This window comes from Phragmites australis, chromosome 13 (genome assembly GCF_958298935.1).
Source record: "Phragmites australis chromosome 13, lpPhrAust1.1, whole genome shotgun sequence".
NCBI lineage: Eukaryota > Viridiplantae > Streptophyta > Magnoliopsida > Poales > Poaceae > Phragmites > Phragmites australis.
The window spans coordinates 23,662,601-23,675,787 of record NC_084933.1 but is presented as its reverse complement, the minus strand read 5'-3'; the positions used below and the strand labels follow the sequence as shown (position 1 = coordinate 23,675,787).

Sequence of the window (13,187 nt, the reverse complement as noted above, 5' to 3'; positions counted from 1 at the left end):
GGTGACAAAAATTATTCAATTCTAGTAAAAGATATGCAAGAAAACTCTAATTGAAAAAACCCTTAAAATACTATTCACCAGAGTATCTGGGTCAACCCGAAGTATCCGAGTTTTGAGTGTTTGCAACGAATTATACAGAATCTGGAGTATCCGAGTTTAATCCGGAACCTTCAGGTTCAATAGGGAAATAGCTTGAAACTGAAATTAACGAGCAGCTAAAGAGTTCTAGCTCAAACCAAATGAAGTCGTATATTTCAAGTGATAATTTCAAGTAGATTCACGAAGAATCTATATTCAATTTCACATGAGCAAGTAGATCGAGCTAAATGCACAAATATTAAATAAGAACACAAGAACATAAAAACAAGAGAGGAGACACGTGATTTATTTTTTGAAGTTCGGACACCTCCTCTAGAGGTTTCTACGTCTCCGTTGAGAGGCTCGGTTACAGTTGAGACGGGTCTCTCCTAACCCTTTTCTCGCCAAACTCAGTCACACTTGAGCTTGGGTTTCTACTCTTGATTTCTTCTCTTTCGGAGGCGAAATCGAAGCCTTTACAAACTTTTCGCGGCACACCACAACCTTAGGTGCTCGCCGGTGACGCCTAGCAGCTTAGGAACTCTAAACTCGAAGAGTAACAAACGCTTCGTGAACTTCTCGCCGATGAACTCAAGTGCTCAAGAATGTATTTTAGCTCAGTTGCACTCAATCTTTCAATCTATCAACCCAACTCACTTTTCTTCTCAAATCTCTCACTGGATATAGTGGGAAGGAGTTTTTTCTCTAAAATGTGTTCTTTTTCGTGCCCTTGCCGTCGCTCCAAAGGATACGATGAGGGTGTATAAATACCCAACCCCCTAAAACTAGCTGTTACAACACTTTTTTGTACCGACTCAGATTCTCCAGGTCAACCCGGAGTGTCTAGGTAAACTAAAAAGACCCAAACCGAGACCCCAACTCGAAACCTCACCCGGAGTATCCATGTAAACAAAAAGTCCCTATTAGACCACTCGGCTCGGAACCTCACTTGGAGATTCCGGGTAAACTAAAAAGGCCCAAAATAAGACCCCAACTCGGAACCTCACCTGGAGACTCCGGACAACCCGGAGTATTCTATATGCTAAGAAGTCCTCTGAAAACAGCGATAACTTTTGATCTCGAAGTCCGATTTCGACGATTTTGGACTTTATAGAAAGTTTATTCAGAGAGCTACATATCCCAACTGAATTCATGATCTCAAACACATTGATCAAACTAGGAACACTCCGACACTCAATTCGAACACTCTCACCCTTTCCGCACCAGATTTCTAAAAAGAACTCTCACTTAGGTTTGGTTATAAACTCTTGAGCACTGAGACACAACAATTAGCTCTACATTGAATCCCTCTTAATAGTGCGACATACCTATATTCAAATTCAAATGTAAAACTCGTTTGAACCAATGTGAGCCTTTGAATATCTTCAAGTACTACTTCTTTTTTTCAAACCTTGAGGGTTGCCAACTTCCATATAATCTTCATTCCATCTCTTCTTGATTCTTCATATGATTGATACGAATCATTCATAGCTTCTTATAGCCTCACACGGTCCATTAGCTCAAAGCATTCACCCACTCTTCACCACCACCTTGGTCCTTTGGTGCTAAGCCATTTGCTTGCCCTTCACCACTGATGGTCCTTCGCAGTCAAGTCTTGCTTGCCCTTCACCGTCTTGCCATAGAAAACTATTTTGTATACGACATCTTTAAAGAATTTGCTTTATCATATATGAATACAATCTTATTATTCACTTCTTAGCATATAGAATATTTCAATTCAACTTATGCCTTCTTATGGAACCTAACCCTAACTCACTCTCCAGTACAAAGCACATGAGTTAGTCCATAAAACTTAATTGACAACTTTATACTTTTAGTTATTTGATCTCCACAAGTGACTTAGCCTTCATGCTTATTGCCAATCTTCTACGAGATTTTCTTTTCTTTTATGAGCATCACTAAGATCTAAATGATTTTGATGCAATTCTTTGAACTCGTGGCGATTCTCAACGAATCCATGCTTTATTATTTATACATCTCACAAGCAACACTTTGACCTCATTCATCTTGATGCATATGTCTCAACCACATGGAATTCCATAAAGAATCCATGCTCAATCTACCATCTATCACCTATGGAACATACTACAAACAATTCTCAATACATAATTAGTCCATAGGTATTGTTATTAATTACTAAAAGCACACATAAGAGCTAAATACACTTTCACTACTCGGACTATCTGGACTCTACCCGAACTATCGGTTTGTCCAGAGAGGTTGTTTTGAGGGGGAAAACTGAGCCGATTTAATTTGCGAGCCTCTCCGAACCAAATGAAAATATGTTTGAGATAGTTCATAGAGTCTAGAACTCACTCACTAAATCTAGTAACACGATTCCTAGCACAAACCTCATCTGAATCATCTCTTTTTGCTCAAAAGCTCAAGAACTTCACAAACTTAGCTCCAAACTCGAAATCGACCCACCAATTCATACATTCTTATGGAGGGAAGCCTAAGTGACTTATACACGGTGCTTGTGAAGGTTGGTGACCACCGGGTGTTGAAGGAAATGAACAAATCACATAGGAAGAGGAGTCCAACCGGGGTTCCTCGTGCTTCAAGCAAAAACACCAAGAATGGCTCGAATCCTTCAGGAAAAACAAAAATGAATTGAATGGATGAGTAGCTTAGGAGCTAGTGATCGTGTGAATAACACATGTATACCTTGATTCGGCTTCTAGAGGTAGAAAAAGAGAGAGCTTGAGGGATAAGAGGCTGCTCTTTCCTTGATCGGTTGGAAACGGGAGGGAGGGAGAGAGATGGGAGAGTGAGGAAGTAGGTGGGGGCTGCTGCCCGAAGAGGAGATGAGGTGGTTGGCCGTCCCTGTGGACCCCACATGCTAGAAAAAGAAGCTCGTTTCAACTGCGAATTTATTTCTTTTTTCCCCAAATTTTTTTCTCTTATCTAATTAATTTAAAACCAAGTGCTTTAATATTTTAAAATAAAATTATCCAAAATTAAACCTAATACTTATAAAATATGACTAGACTTAATTACGACGATTTTGTTCTTCACGATTGATGTCTTTGAACGGTCCTGGACAGTGCCTAGTAGCGCGTTTGTGTTCTTTGGAGTTGTCAGGTGGCGACCCATGGTCCTTTTCTGTATGGTGAGATAACCGTCAAGAATAAGCCGGGCCAGTTGGTCATGTGACTAAGGCCCGGCCCAACATAGCTGATTCCACGTTCATTCTTCATCTGTTGCCTGTCTCTTTTATAAAACAGGCAAAACAAAGTTTTTTCAAAAGAAAGGAAAAGAAAGAAAAAAAGGCAAAGTAAAGAACAACACAAGAGACAATTTATGCTTGCGGTACGTCTTGTAAACGCCTATTAGAGAGGGTAGAGAACTGGTCACTTGGTATGTCGGTAGTCGTATCGACTATTCTCTATTTGCTAACAAAATGTTAGCTATGTTTCCATTGATTTTTACAGTTGGCGTCACAAATATTTCTCAGCAAGGAGCAGAATAGAGCTCGTTAGTTATGTTTCCATTGATTTTTACAGTTGACGTCACAAATATTTCCTGGCAAGGAGCAGAATAGAGCTCGTTAGCTATGTTTCCATTGATTTTTACAGTTGGCGTCACAAATATTTCCCAGCAAGGAGCTCCATTGTAGATCGTACTATACTGCAGAGAAGTACCGTCGCAAAAAAAGCCTTTCGCGGTGTGATTTTCTTGTGCACGTGCGCTGACAGCTGAGCGGTTGGATCGAGCCCGACTAGGGATGGTGATGGATAGGAACGAAGTAAGTGGAGCAAAATTATGTCTAAGTGGAGCAAAATTATGTCTGGAACCTGCTAATCTTAATCTGATTTAAACTCGAAACAATAAACGTGTGAAAAATAATATCCGAATCCACACCTATCGGATGCACGTAGGGTTTAAGAGCTTCGCTGATAAACAAGGTTGGATCTGTGGTTGCTAGGCGTCGAGATGACAAGTAAGGTGGGCAAGGGGGCACCGCAACGTGGGGGCAGTCAGGTGACAGCTGCCAAGCGAGGTGGGGAGACCGGGTGGGGTGTCATGGAGGTCAGGGCTGCTAGATAGGGTAGGGTGATTGGGCATCCGAGAGGGTGCTGCGGTATGAGAGCGAGTGGTGTGGAGAAACTGGGGAGGGAAGATCAGTTGTGCTAGGTTGTTCGAAGAGTGAGCGAGTTTTATTTAGGTGATCACAAATCATCTACTGGAAACAATTCAAACCTGAATTCGCAGCTATTAGAATCGAATATCCAACCCATCAAACCCGTAAGTAAAATTTAAAACCTAAATTTATACTTACTAGATAAAAAAAACCCATAAAAACCTAAACCCACGTATTTAGCTGCCATCGCTGGACGCGACCGCACGCACCTGCAACACACAGACCCGTCGTCCGTCCTCCTCCGCTAGTGCCAGCCGCACGCCCGGGCCCGGGCACGGGCCGGCCGCCCCCCGACCCCGAGTCGTGCAGGGACGGGCAAACCGTCCTACGGGCCCCGGCTGGCAGACAGAGCCGTTAATTTTTTTCCCCAGGCGACGGGGCCACCGACCGAGGCAGCGCGCACGCGGTTCCATTGCAGCGGCCTGGCTGGCTGAAAGGGCCGTGCGGGAAGCCACCTACCGCGAAAGCACCGGAGAGTCGGAGGAGGAAGGAAGCAATCCAGGCGAACGGATCGGGGGGAAAACACAGCAGGACAAGAGAGGGGCCGGACCCCTGTCCTCCTCGCCTCCGCGCGACCGGCTCGTCTCGTCGTCCCGTCCCCGCCTCTGCTCCCATGGAGGCGCTGTGGAAGCAGGCCTCCAGGCTCAAGGAGCAGGTCGCCCGCCAGGTGAGTCACGCGCTCCTGACCGCGCCCCACGAATCCTGTCCCATTTGAGCACCCGTGAGGACGGACTGGGTAACGGGGACTTGATTTTCGTCGCGCAGATGCGTCTCGGTTTCTGATTTCTGCGTTGCCTGTGCTGCTGCGCAGGATCTACCTGTATGCACGATCTTGTCTTGTTATGTAGCTTATGTTGGCCCTAGGAGGTGGAAGTTTGATTGCAATTTTCATAAACAAAAAAGCTGCGATCGATAGTATCGATCAGATTGGTTCAGTTGTAGGTGTCTGATTTGAAGTATCGTTCGTTATTCCCTCGTGGCCTCGTCCAAATAAAGAGCCGCATAAACATGATCAGTCCCAAATTTCCGTACTCGGTTGCTTTGCTTATATCTTGATTCTTAACAAACCTAAATGTTTGACCGAAATTAGGGGTTTGTATTGGCTTACGAACACCCAAGGCAAAGGTATTAAAGGGCTGAAAGCCTATGAAGACAGATAAAATCAGAAGGCCGACAGGGAATATCAGTAGGTAATATTCAGGTGACATGCTTGGGGTACTATTTGTCTTGGTGATAATCGTGTTGTTCGGAGTTGTAAATGGTGGCTAGTTGTTTTGATTTACTCATGTGAAAAAGCTTAATCATGAAATTGGTATGAAATGTTGTTCCTACCTGAGAGTAGGATAAGAACTAGGGGTGTGTTTGGTTCCGCAGACAATATTTCGTAGAGCTGTATCGTATAAGCAGGCTGAGCAGAGTCATATTTGTTGAAAATAATAGTGTTTGATTGGTTGTATCTGTCTGGACAGGTTAAACTGAGTTTCTGTTTGGTTGACTGAATCTGAGGCCGCATAAGCGGATGCAAGAGTTAAGATTGTGATTGATTATTCGTATGAATATGATTTTGTGACACTGACAAGTAGGACCGCCTGCATGAGTGGATGTAGAGTCTGCATCTGTCGAGCTAGGCTGCGGAGTGAAGCTTTGGGTTAGGATGAGGCGGTATATTTACATCCGCCAGGCTAAGCTGGAACAGTAGACGTGAGCAACTAAACACGTTTCTCTCTGAGATTATACACATCCACCGGGCCAAGCTAAGGGAGATTCGTGCAACCAAACACACCCTAGCTGGATAAGCTAATCATCGGGTCCTCGGCTGAATTTATAAATGTGATACTGCAAATGCCAAATTCTTGTTTGCAATTTGCAAAGTTTGATGTTATTCCATGACCATCAAACATCATCTCCAACTCTGCCTTAACGTGCTTATGCAATGCTACAATTAGGGATGGCAACGGGTACAATATCCGTGGGTAGAATCTATACAAACCTGTACCCGCGAGCTAATTCTCAAACCCACGCCCACGCCCACGCCCATCACCCGTATGCTTGCTAATATAGTAGACATACATTAAACATAAGAGCAAGTATGTAACAATAATATCGTCAATTTAAACATGTACCCGCGAGCTAATTCTCAAACCCACGCCCACGCCCACGCCCATCACCCGTATGCTTGCTAATATAGTAGACATACATTAAACATAAGAGCAAGTATGTAACAATAATATCATCAATTTAAACATGCATCTCAACTAAGATAATGAACAAGCATCTCACATATGCATAGCATGCATATCGCATTAGTATATTATCACATAGTTCACACATATAAACACAATTTAACAATGCTTAATGCAACACAAACGAATATTGTTCAACAAGACAACAAGTGCGGAGCAGGTACACGGGCAAAACGGGCTCGGGTAAGCCTATTTCATACCCGTCTCTCTATACCCGTTCGGTTTAACTTCAAATCCGCACCCATACCCACGGGTAAAAATTGCATCTCAAACCTGTACCCGTTCGGGTTTACCCATGGGTAAAATGTGTCCATTGCCATCCCTAGCTACAATTGGAAATATATACCTTGAATCTGTTCGTTAATTAGCCCATATTATCAGTAGCTGACCTATACTACATATGGCATTTACTTCAGTGTTTCTCTTACGGTTTTGATTATATCATATAAGCATAAAAACGCCCCATTGTTTGAGTGTACTAGAAAGTCTTAACTTTTTGAACTCAATACAAGTGACATAACACTGTATCTATCTATACCATTGCAGGGCGTGTTTAAGCAGTTTGGCTATGGAAATTCAGATAATGCGTTTACAGATGAATCAGAAGTTAAACTGCACCAGAGATTGGAAAAACTTTACTTATCGACTCGTGCTGCTAAAGTACGAAGAACACATATTTCTTGTCTCCTTCTGCTACCTTGCCTCTTTCTGATGAAAAAAAAAAAATCCACATCCTTTGCCAGCATTTTCAAAGGGACATTGTTCGGGGCGTGGAGGGCTATATAGTCACAGGGTCCAAACAAGTTGAAATAGGTACCTTTTTTGTCCTACTATCTACCAGTTGATCGAGTTGTATTGCACTGAACAGTACTACTGAGTTACATTGTCATAATTGAATTTTACTCATTAGCTGTGCAACCTATATATGTAGGGAACAAATTGTCCGATGATAGCCAGAAATATGGCATTGAAAACACATGCGCAAGTGGTGATACTTTATCCAAAGCTGCTACATACTTTGGAAAGGCTCGGTCTTTAATTGAAAAGGAACGTGGGAACATGTTGAAAGCATTTGGCACACAGGTCTATCTTCCTAATGCTGGATTTGCTTTACCTCTTATGATATGTGTGTTACCAGCAATTTCCTGTGCACTGAATCGTAACAAAATAGTTGAGATTTCAATTATTTTGTTAGATGCATTATATATTTTGTTATAAATTACGAACTTATGTAAATATCTTTGGTATTTGGATTCTTATAATTGAACTGTTTTTCGTTTTTGTATCTTTACATTGTATGTAGCCAGGCTAAATAGATGTCTGACAAACTGGGTAATAAATTTGTTGAATACTAGGTGGCAGAGCCGCTGCGGGCAATGGTAATGGGGGCACCTTTAGAGGATGCTAGACATCTAGCACAGAGATATGACAGAATGAGGCAAGAAGCCGAAGCACAGGTGAAAGTCTTAGCTACCTTGTAGTTTTTGCATGATGAAATTGTATTCTTCAAGGTTAATTCATCCTAGAAGACACCTTTAACTAGAGTTATTCTCTGAAGTTGATGGCAACAGTCATTCAGGAGGTACCTAGGCTATATGGTCCATACTATTATTATAACCTCTTTGGTCCGAAACTTTAAATATAATCATTGGTAAAGCAATGATATCAGTATCATTATGCCACTTTCCACCACACAATGCCAAAATTAAGTACTTGACTGCCAACTGTCCTGATAAGCTTATGTTCCACTCAAGGTCTCTCTACATAGGATCCTATTACATTCTCAGACCATTCAAATTACCTGAGCCATTCTGTAATTTGACATTTTAACCTTAGTTACTCCCTTTTTTTTGCCCCTTTCTAGGCTGTTGAAGTGTCAAAACGGCAAAACAGAGTGAGGGAATCGGCTGGAAATGGTGATATGATATCGAAACTGGAAGCTGCTGAGTACAAGCTTGAAGAACTGAAGTCAAGCATGGTGGGATTGGGGAAGGAAGCTATTGCAGCAATGTCTGCAGTTGAGGGTCAGCAGCAAAGGTTGACCTTACAGCGTCTCATTGCACTGGTAATAATCGATTGTGCCATTTCAATGCAGCATTTGCTTATACATCAGGTTGTTGCATTTCACGGTTGCTGATGATTCTTGTTTTGGCTTAAAGGTTGAGGCTGAGCGAGCTTATCATCAGAAAGTTCTGGATATCCTTGACCAGTTAGAAGAAGAAGTATGTATACGATAATACTTGTTATTTGACCAAATTTATATCTTGGCATGTTGGGACATCCCTTGTGCAATGTGAAGCATGCAGAACATTGTATTCATTAACTTGACGATTATATTATTATTGATAGATGGTGTCCGAGCGCCAAAAAATTGAAGCGCCCCCTACCCCAGCAGCAGAAAATTATATGCCACCCCCACCAGCTTATGATGAAGTTAATGGAGTGTTTGCATCCACTTCTGTTGATGAATCGGTCAAATCTGTCGATTTCTTCCTAGGAGAGGTGTGCCATATTTTTTATGAAGAGTTTTCATGCTAAATTTGTTATTTTTTTCTTAAAAAAAATCTTCCTCGCGTGTACATGGTGTTGTCGGTACCTAGGATGTTTCTTCAATACGACTATTTATTCTTTGTGATGCAGGCCCTTGATTCCTTCAAGGCTGAAAGTGAGTTTGAGCTTACCTTGTCAGCTGGGGATATTGTAATTGTCCGAAAGGTAGTATTTTTCCAGCAATTATTTTCTAATATACCTCTGAGTTGTTAATACTATTTTAAAGGCTCCTAAAGTCTTCCTCCTAGCAAGTAACCATACCATCATTTAGCTGCCATTTACCTGATCTGAACGAATGTTTGCATTCGTTTTGTGCTTCCTCAGTTTTGAGTTCTGTTTAAGGCTTAAATGTTTCCCCCTGCTGCTAGCTAACTAGCTAAGCACATGCCATTATTTAAGGTGCCATTAAATCTGATGCCGTTTTTTTTTCTTTCCAAAAACAGATCTCAAGCAATGGTTGGGCAGAAGGTGAATGCAAGGGCAAAGCAGGATGGTTCCCACACGCTTATATCGAAAGGCGAGAACGTGTCCTAGCAAGTAAAGTTCCGCATATTTTTTAGAGGTTTTGAGCTGTACCATTTTGTGTTCTTGATCTCTATAGCTGGAACAGTGTCAACGCCTTTTTCGCCTCTTAGCTTCCGCGATGTGCTTACTGTAAGTCACGTGCATAAATTAGATTTTCGTTCTACCTTTTCAGTTTTTGAGAAGATTTTGAATGTGGGACATTCTGAGAGACTGTGTTGGGAATTAGCTGTATTGAATTGTTGTTTGAAATAGTGGAATACACACTTACAGGTTCTGTTCATAACCTTTGTTTTTCCAATGATATGGGAAGCGTCCCAAAAAAGAAGAAAAACATGAATATTTTGTTTCTAACTAGTACATAAGGTTATCTATACCGGATTCAGAAGCAAGTGCACAAGCAGTGACGATTCCAAAGTCAATAAGGATATGTTTGGTTGGGATTAGCTTTTTTAAAAAACTGTTTTTAATTGGTTTTTTATGCGAATAAAATATATAATATATATAATATCTCATATAACATCATCTCTCAAAAGCTATATATTTTTTTTCAAACCAACTTCTGCCTTCCAATAATAATGACATATAATTTATCAATTAAAAAAATATATTTAATTTTAAGTTCTCTATAAAAATTAGATAACGAACTAAAGATTCTTAAAGTTTTTTATATTTCTTATTTAAGGCCTTAGCTTCTTCTATTTTTCTTAATGAAGAATTCTTCTTGACTCTCGAGACTTTTCTTGTAGCCTTCTATTATGCGCATAGTTTTGATCATTTTGGACATATCATTTTTGCTTAAAAGATCAAATTCAGACTCATCACTATCACCAGTACTAAAACTAATATTGATATAATTATCCTCGCTTTCCATTTTTTTCTTACCTTTTGCCATAAGGCAAAATAAAAAATCGGTGTGAGCGGATGAGCACCATAGAGAAATAGATGTTTTACTTTCAAATTGAGAACAATCCATACTATAATGTACATATTGATGATATGTGTAGCATGCCTTCCTTCATCTTTTTTTAGATGGATATTTCTTATTGAATTTTCTTGAGATCTTTCCACCTAAGCTTTGTCTCAAGTAAGCTTCTATTTTCTTCAAAATATTAGTCTCACAAATACTAATAGAAATAGTTGCATTACAATGAGGACAAGTAACCATATCATCATGATAAATAGATATTTTTACACTAGATGATATGCAAGGGTTAACAACACTAGTTGATATGAAAATTTCATTAGTAGTGTTTTTAAAGTCTAAAGGAATGTTTGAACACTTACTAATCCCATTCAATATATCTTTACCTTGCTCGGATTTATCAATTGGTGAGGTGGATGATAAAGTGACATCCTCTTGGACAGGGAAGGAAGTCATTTAGTGCTCTTCATAATGTGATGATGAAGTAGAGTATTTATCAAATGACGTCTCTGGAAGAAGTTCTTCTACATCACATTTAGACTTGTCATATCTTTTTTTTTAAGAGTTGTCTAAATGGGATGAGCATCTTCAAGCGGCTTGACAGATTAACCATATCTATACTCAAAGCATTAAATAAAGCATTAGTGATTTGAGCATTGAGATGTATGCATTTCTCTTTCTCTTCAACTGATAAGAGTTTATCATTAGGAGGAGAAATACCCACATCTACAACTCGCTTTATTTGAGAACCAGTGCCCTAAAGATATTAAGTATACGAGTACTCCACTCAAAATAATTAGAACCATCTAATAGAAGTAGCTCTATGTGCACTAATCCATTAGTTGACATCTTTAATCTCTAAGCGGTAAAGCCCTAAAAATAGACACTTAGCTCTGAGACCAATTGAAAGGACAATGATATCGCTTAGAGGGGGGTGGATATGCGATTTTACGAAAAATTCATCCCATTTTACTGTTGGTGTAAACTTGCAACGAAAAATAAACTAACGGATTTTTTATAAGTGAAAATCCTAAATATGCTAGACTCAACTAGTGCACAATCACCTTAAATAAGTGTGAAAGTTATAATCCTATGGTCACAAAGATTATTCAAAACTAGCAAAAAAATATGCAAGAAAATGCTAGTTAAAAATCCTGAAAATACTGTTCACTAGCAGCTCTGGGTTGACCCGGATACTCCGGGTTCAGATCTGATTATACAGAATCTAGAACTTCTATGTTAAATCCAGAACTTCCGGGTTCAGCAGAGAATGCACTCAAAACTAAAATTCAAGGACGACTAAGGAGTTCTAACTCAAACCGAATGAAGTTGTGTGTTCTAAATGATGATTCTGAGTACATCAACGAAGAACCTATAATCAATTTCACAGAAGCAAGCAGATCAAGCAATATGCATAAATATTGAGAATAAACTAAGAACAAGAAAACAAGAGAGGAGACAAAAGATTTATTTCCTGAAGTTCGGACACCTCCTCCAGAGGTTCCTACATCTCCGTTGAGGGGCTCGATCACACATGAGCCGGGTCTCTCTCAACATTTTCCCTCTTCAAGCTCAGTCACACTTGAACTTGGGTTTACAATCTTGATTTCTTCCCTTTCGAAGGCGAAATTGAAGCATTTACAAACTTTCCGCGATACACCACAACCTTGGGTGCTCGCCAGCGATGCCTAGCCCCATAGGGGATTGAATCCCTAAGAGTAACAAATACTTCGCGAACTTCTTATCGACGAACTCGAGTGCTCAAGATGGGAGATACACTCACTTCTAATCAATCTTTTAATCTCTCAACTCAACTCACTTTTTTTCTCAAATCACACGTTAGATTGGAGTGTGAGGGAGTTCTTTTGGTTCCACAAGGTTTTTCTTTCGTGCCCAAGCAGCAGAAAAATAAGGGTGTGGGTGAGGGGTTATTTATACTCTTCCCCTAAAAACTAGCAGTTACATAACTTTTTTAATTGATCTGGAGTATCCGGGTCAACTCAGAGTCTCCGGGTTGGTACTAAAACATATAAACGAGAGCCCTGGTCGGAGTAAAACTCGGAGGTTCCGGACAACTACCAGAACACGGAGTCTTCAGAACACTTAGACCATAACAGACCACCTGGCTCGGAGCTAAACTCGGAGACTGCGGCCAACCTGGAGTATCCGTGTCAGCCAGAATGTTTGAGTTCAGCACAGCTGACACTCTGAAAACGGCAATAATTTTTTTATCCTGATGTCCAATTTTGACGATTTTAGACTCTACGGAAAGATTATTCACAGAGCTACACATCACAACTGAAATCATAATTTCAAATACATAGGATCAAACTAGGAACACACCAAAATTTAATTCGGAACGGATACTTCCACACTTTTCGTATCGGATTTTAAAAGCAAACTCTCACTTTGGGTTGATTAGAAACTCATGAACACTGAGACACGACAAATAGCTTAATGTTGTATACCTCTTAATAGTGTGGCATACCTATACTCAATTTCGAAGATAAAACACGTTTGAATCATACTGAGCCTTTGAATACCTTCAAGTACCATTTTTCCCCTTCAAACTTAGAGGGTTGTCAACTATTATATCATTGTCACTTCATCTCTTCTTGATTTTTCATGTGATTGATGTGAATTACCGGTTGCTTCACATGACCTCGCACGGTATAGGCGTAAAGCTTTCACTCGCTCTTCACCA

General features: G+C 40.4%; 1 protein-coding gene across 1 annotated transcript; it reads left to right on the top strand.

Annotated features, from left to right (window-relative positions):
* The first annotated feature begins 4,639 nt into the window (after positions 1-4,639).
* LOC133888459 (SH3 domain-containing protein 2-like) lies at positions 4,640-9,844 on the top strand. Its single transcript, XM_062328718.1, has 10 exons — positions 4,640-4,910; positions 7,033-7,146; positions 7,230-7,299; positions 7,418-7,569; positions 7,842-7,943; positions 8,351-8,551; positions 8,646-8,708; positions 8,836-8,988; positions 9,127-9,201; positions 9,480-9,844. Exons 1-10 carry the CDS (start codon positions 4,857-4,859, stop codon positions 9,594-9,596), a joined length of 1,101 nt encoding a protein of 366 aa, XP_062184702.1. The 5' UTR covers positions 4,640-4,856; the 3' UTR covers positions 9,597-9,844.
* The last annotated feature ends 3,343 nt before the right edge of the window (positions 9,845-13,187 follow it).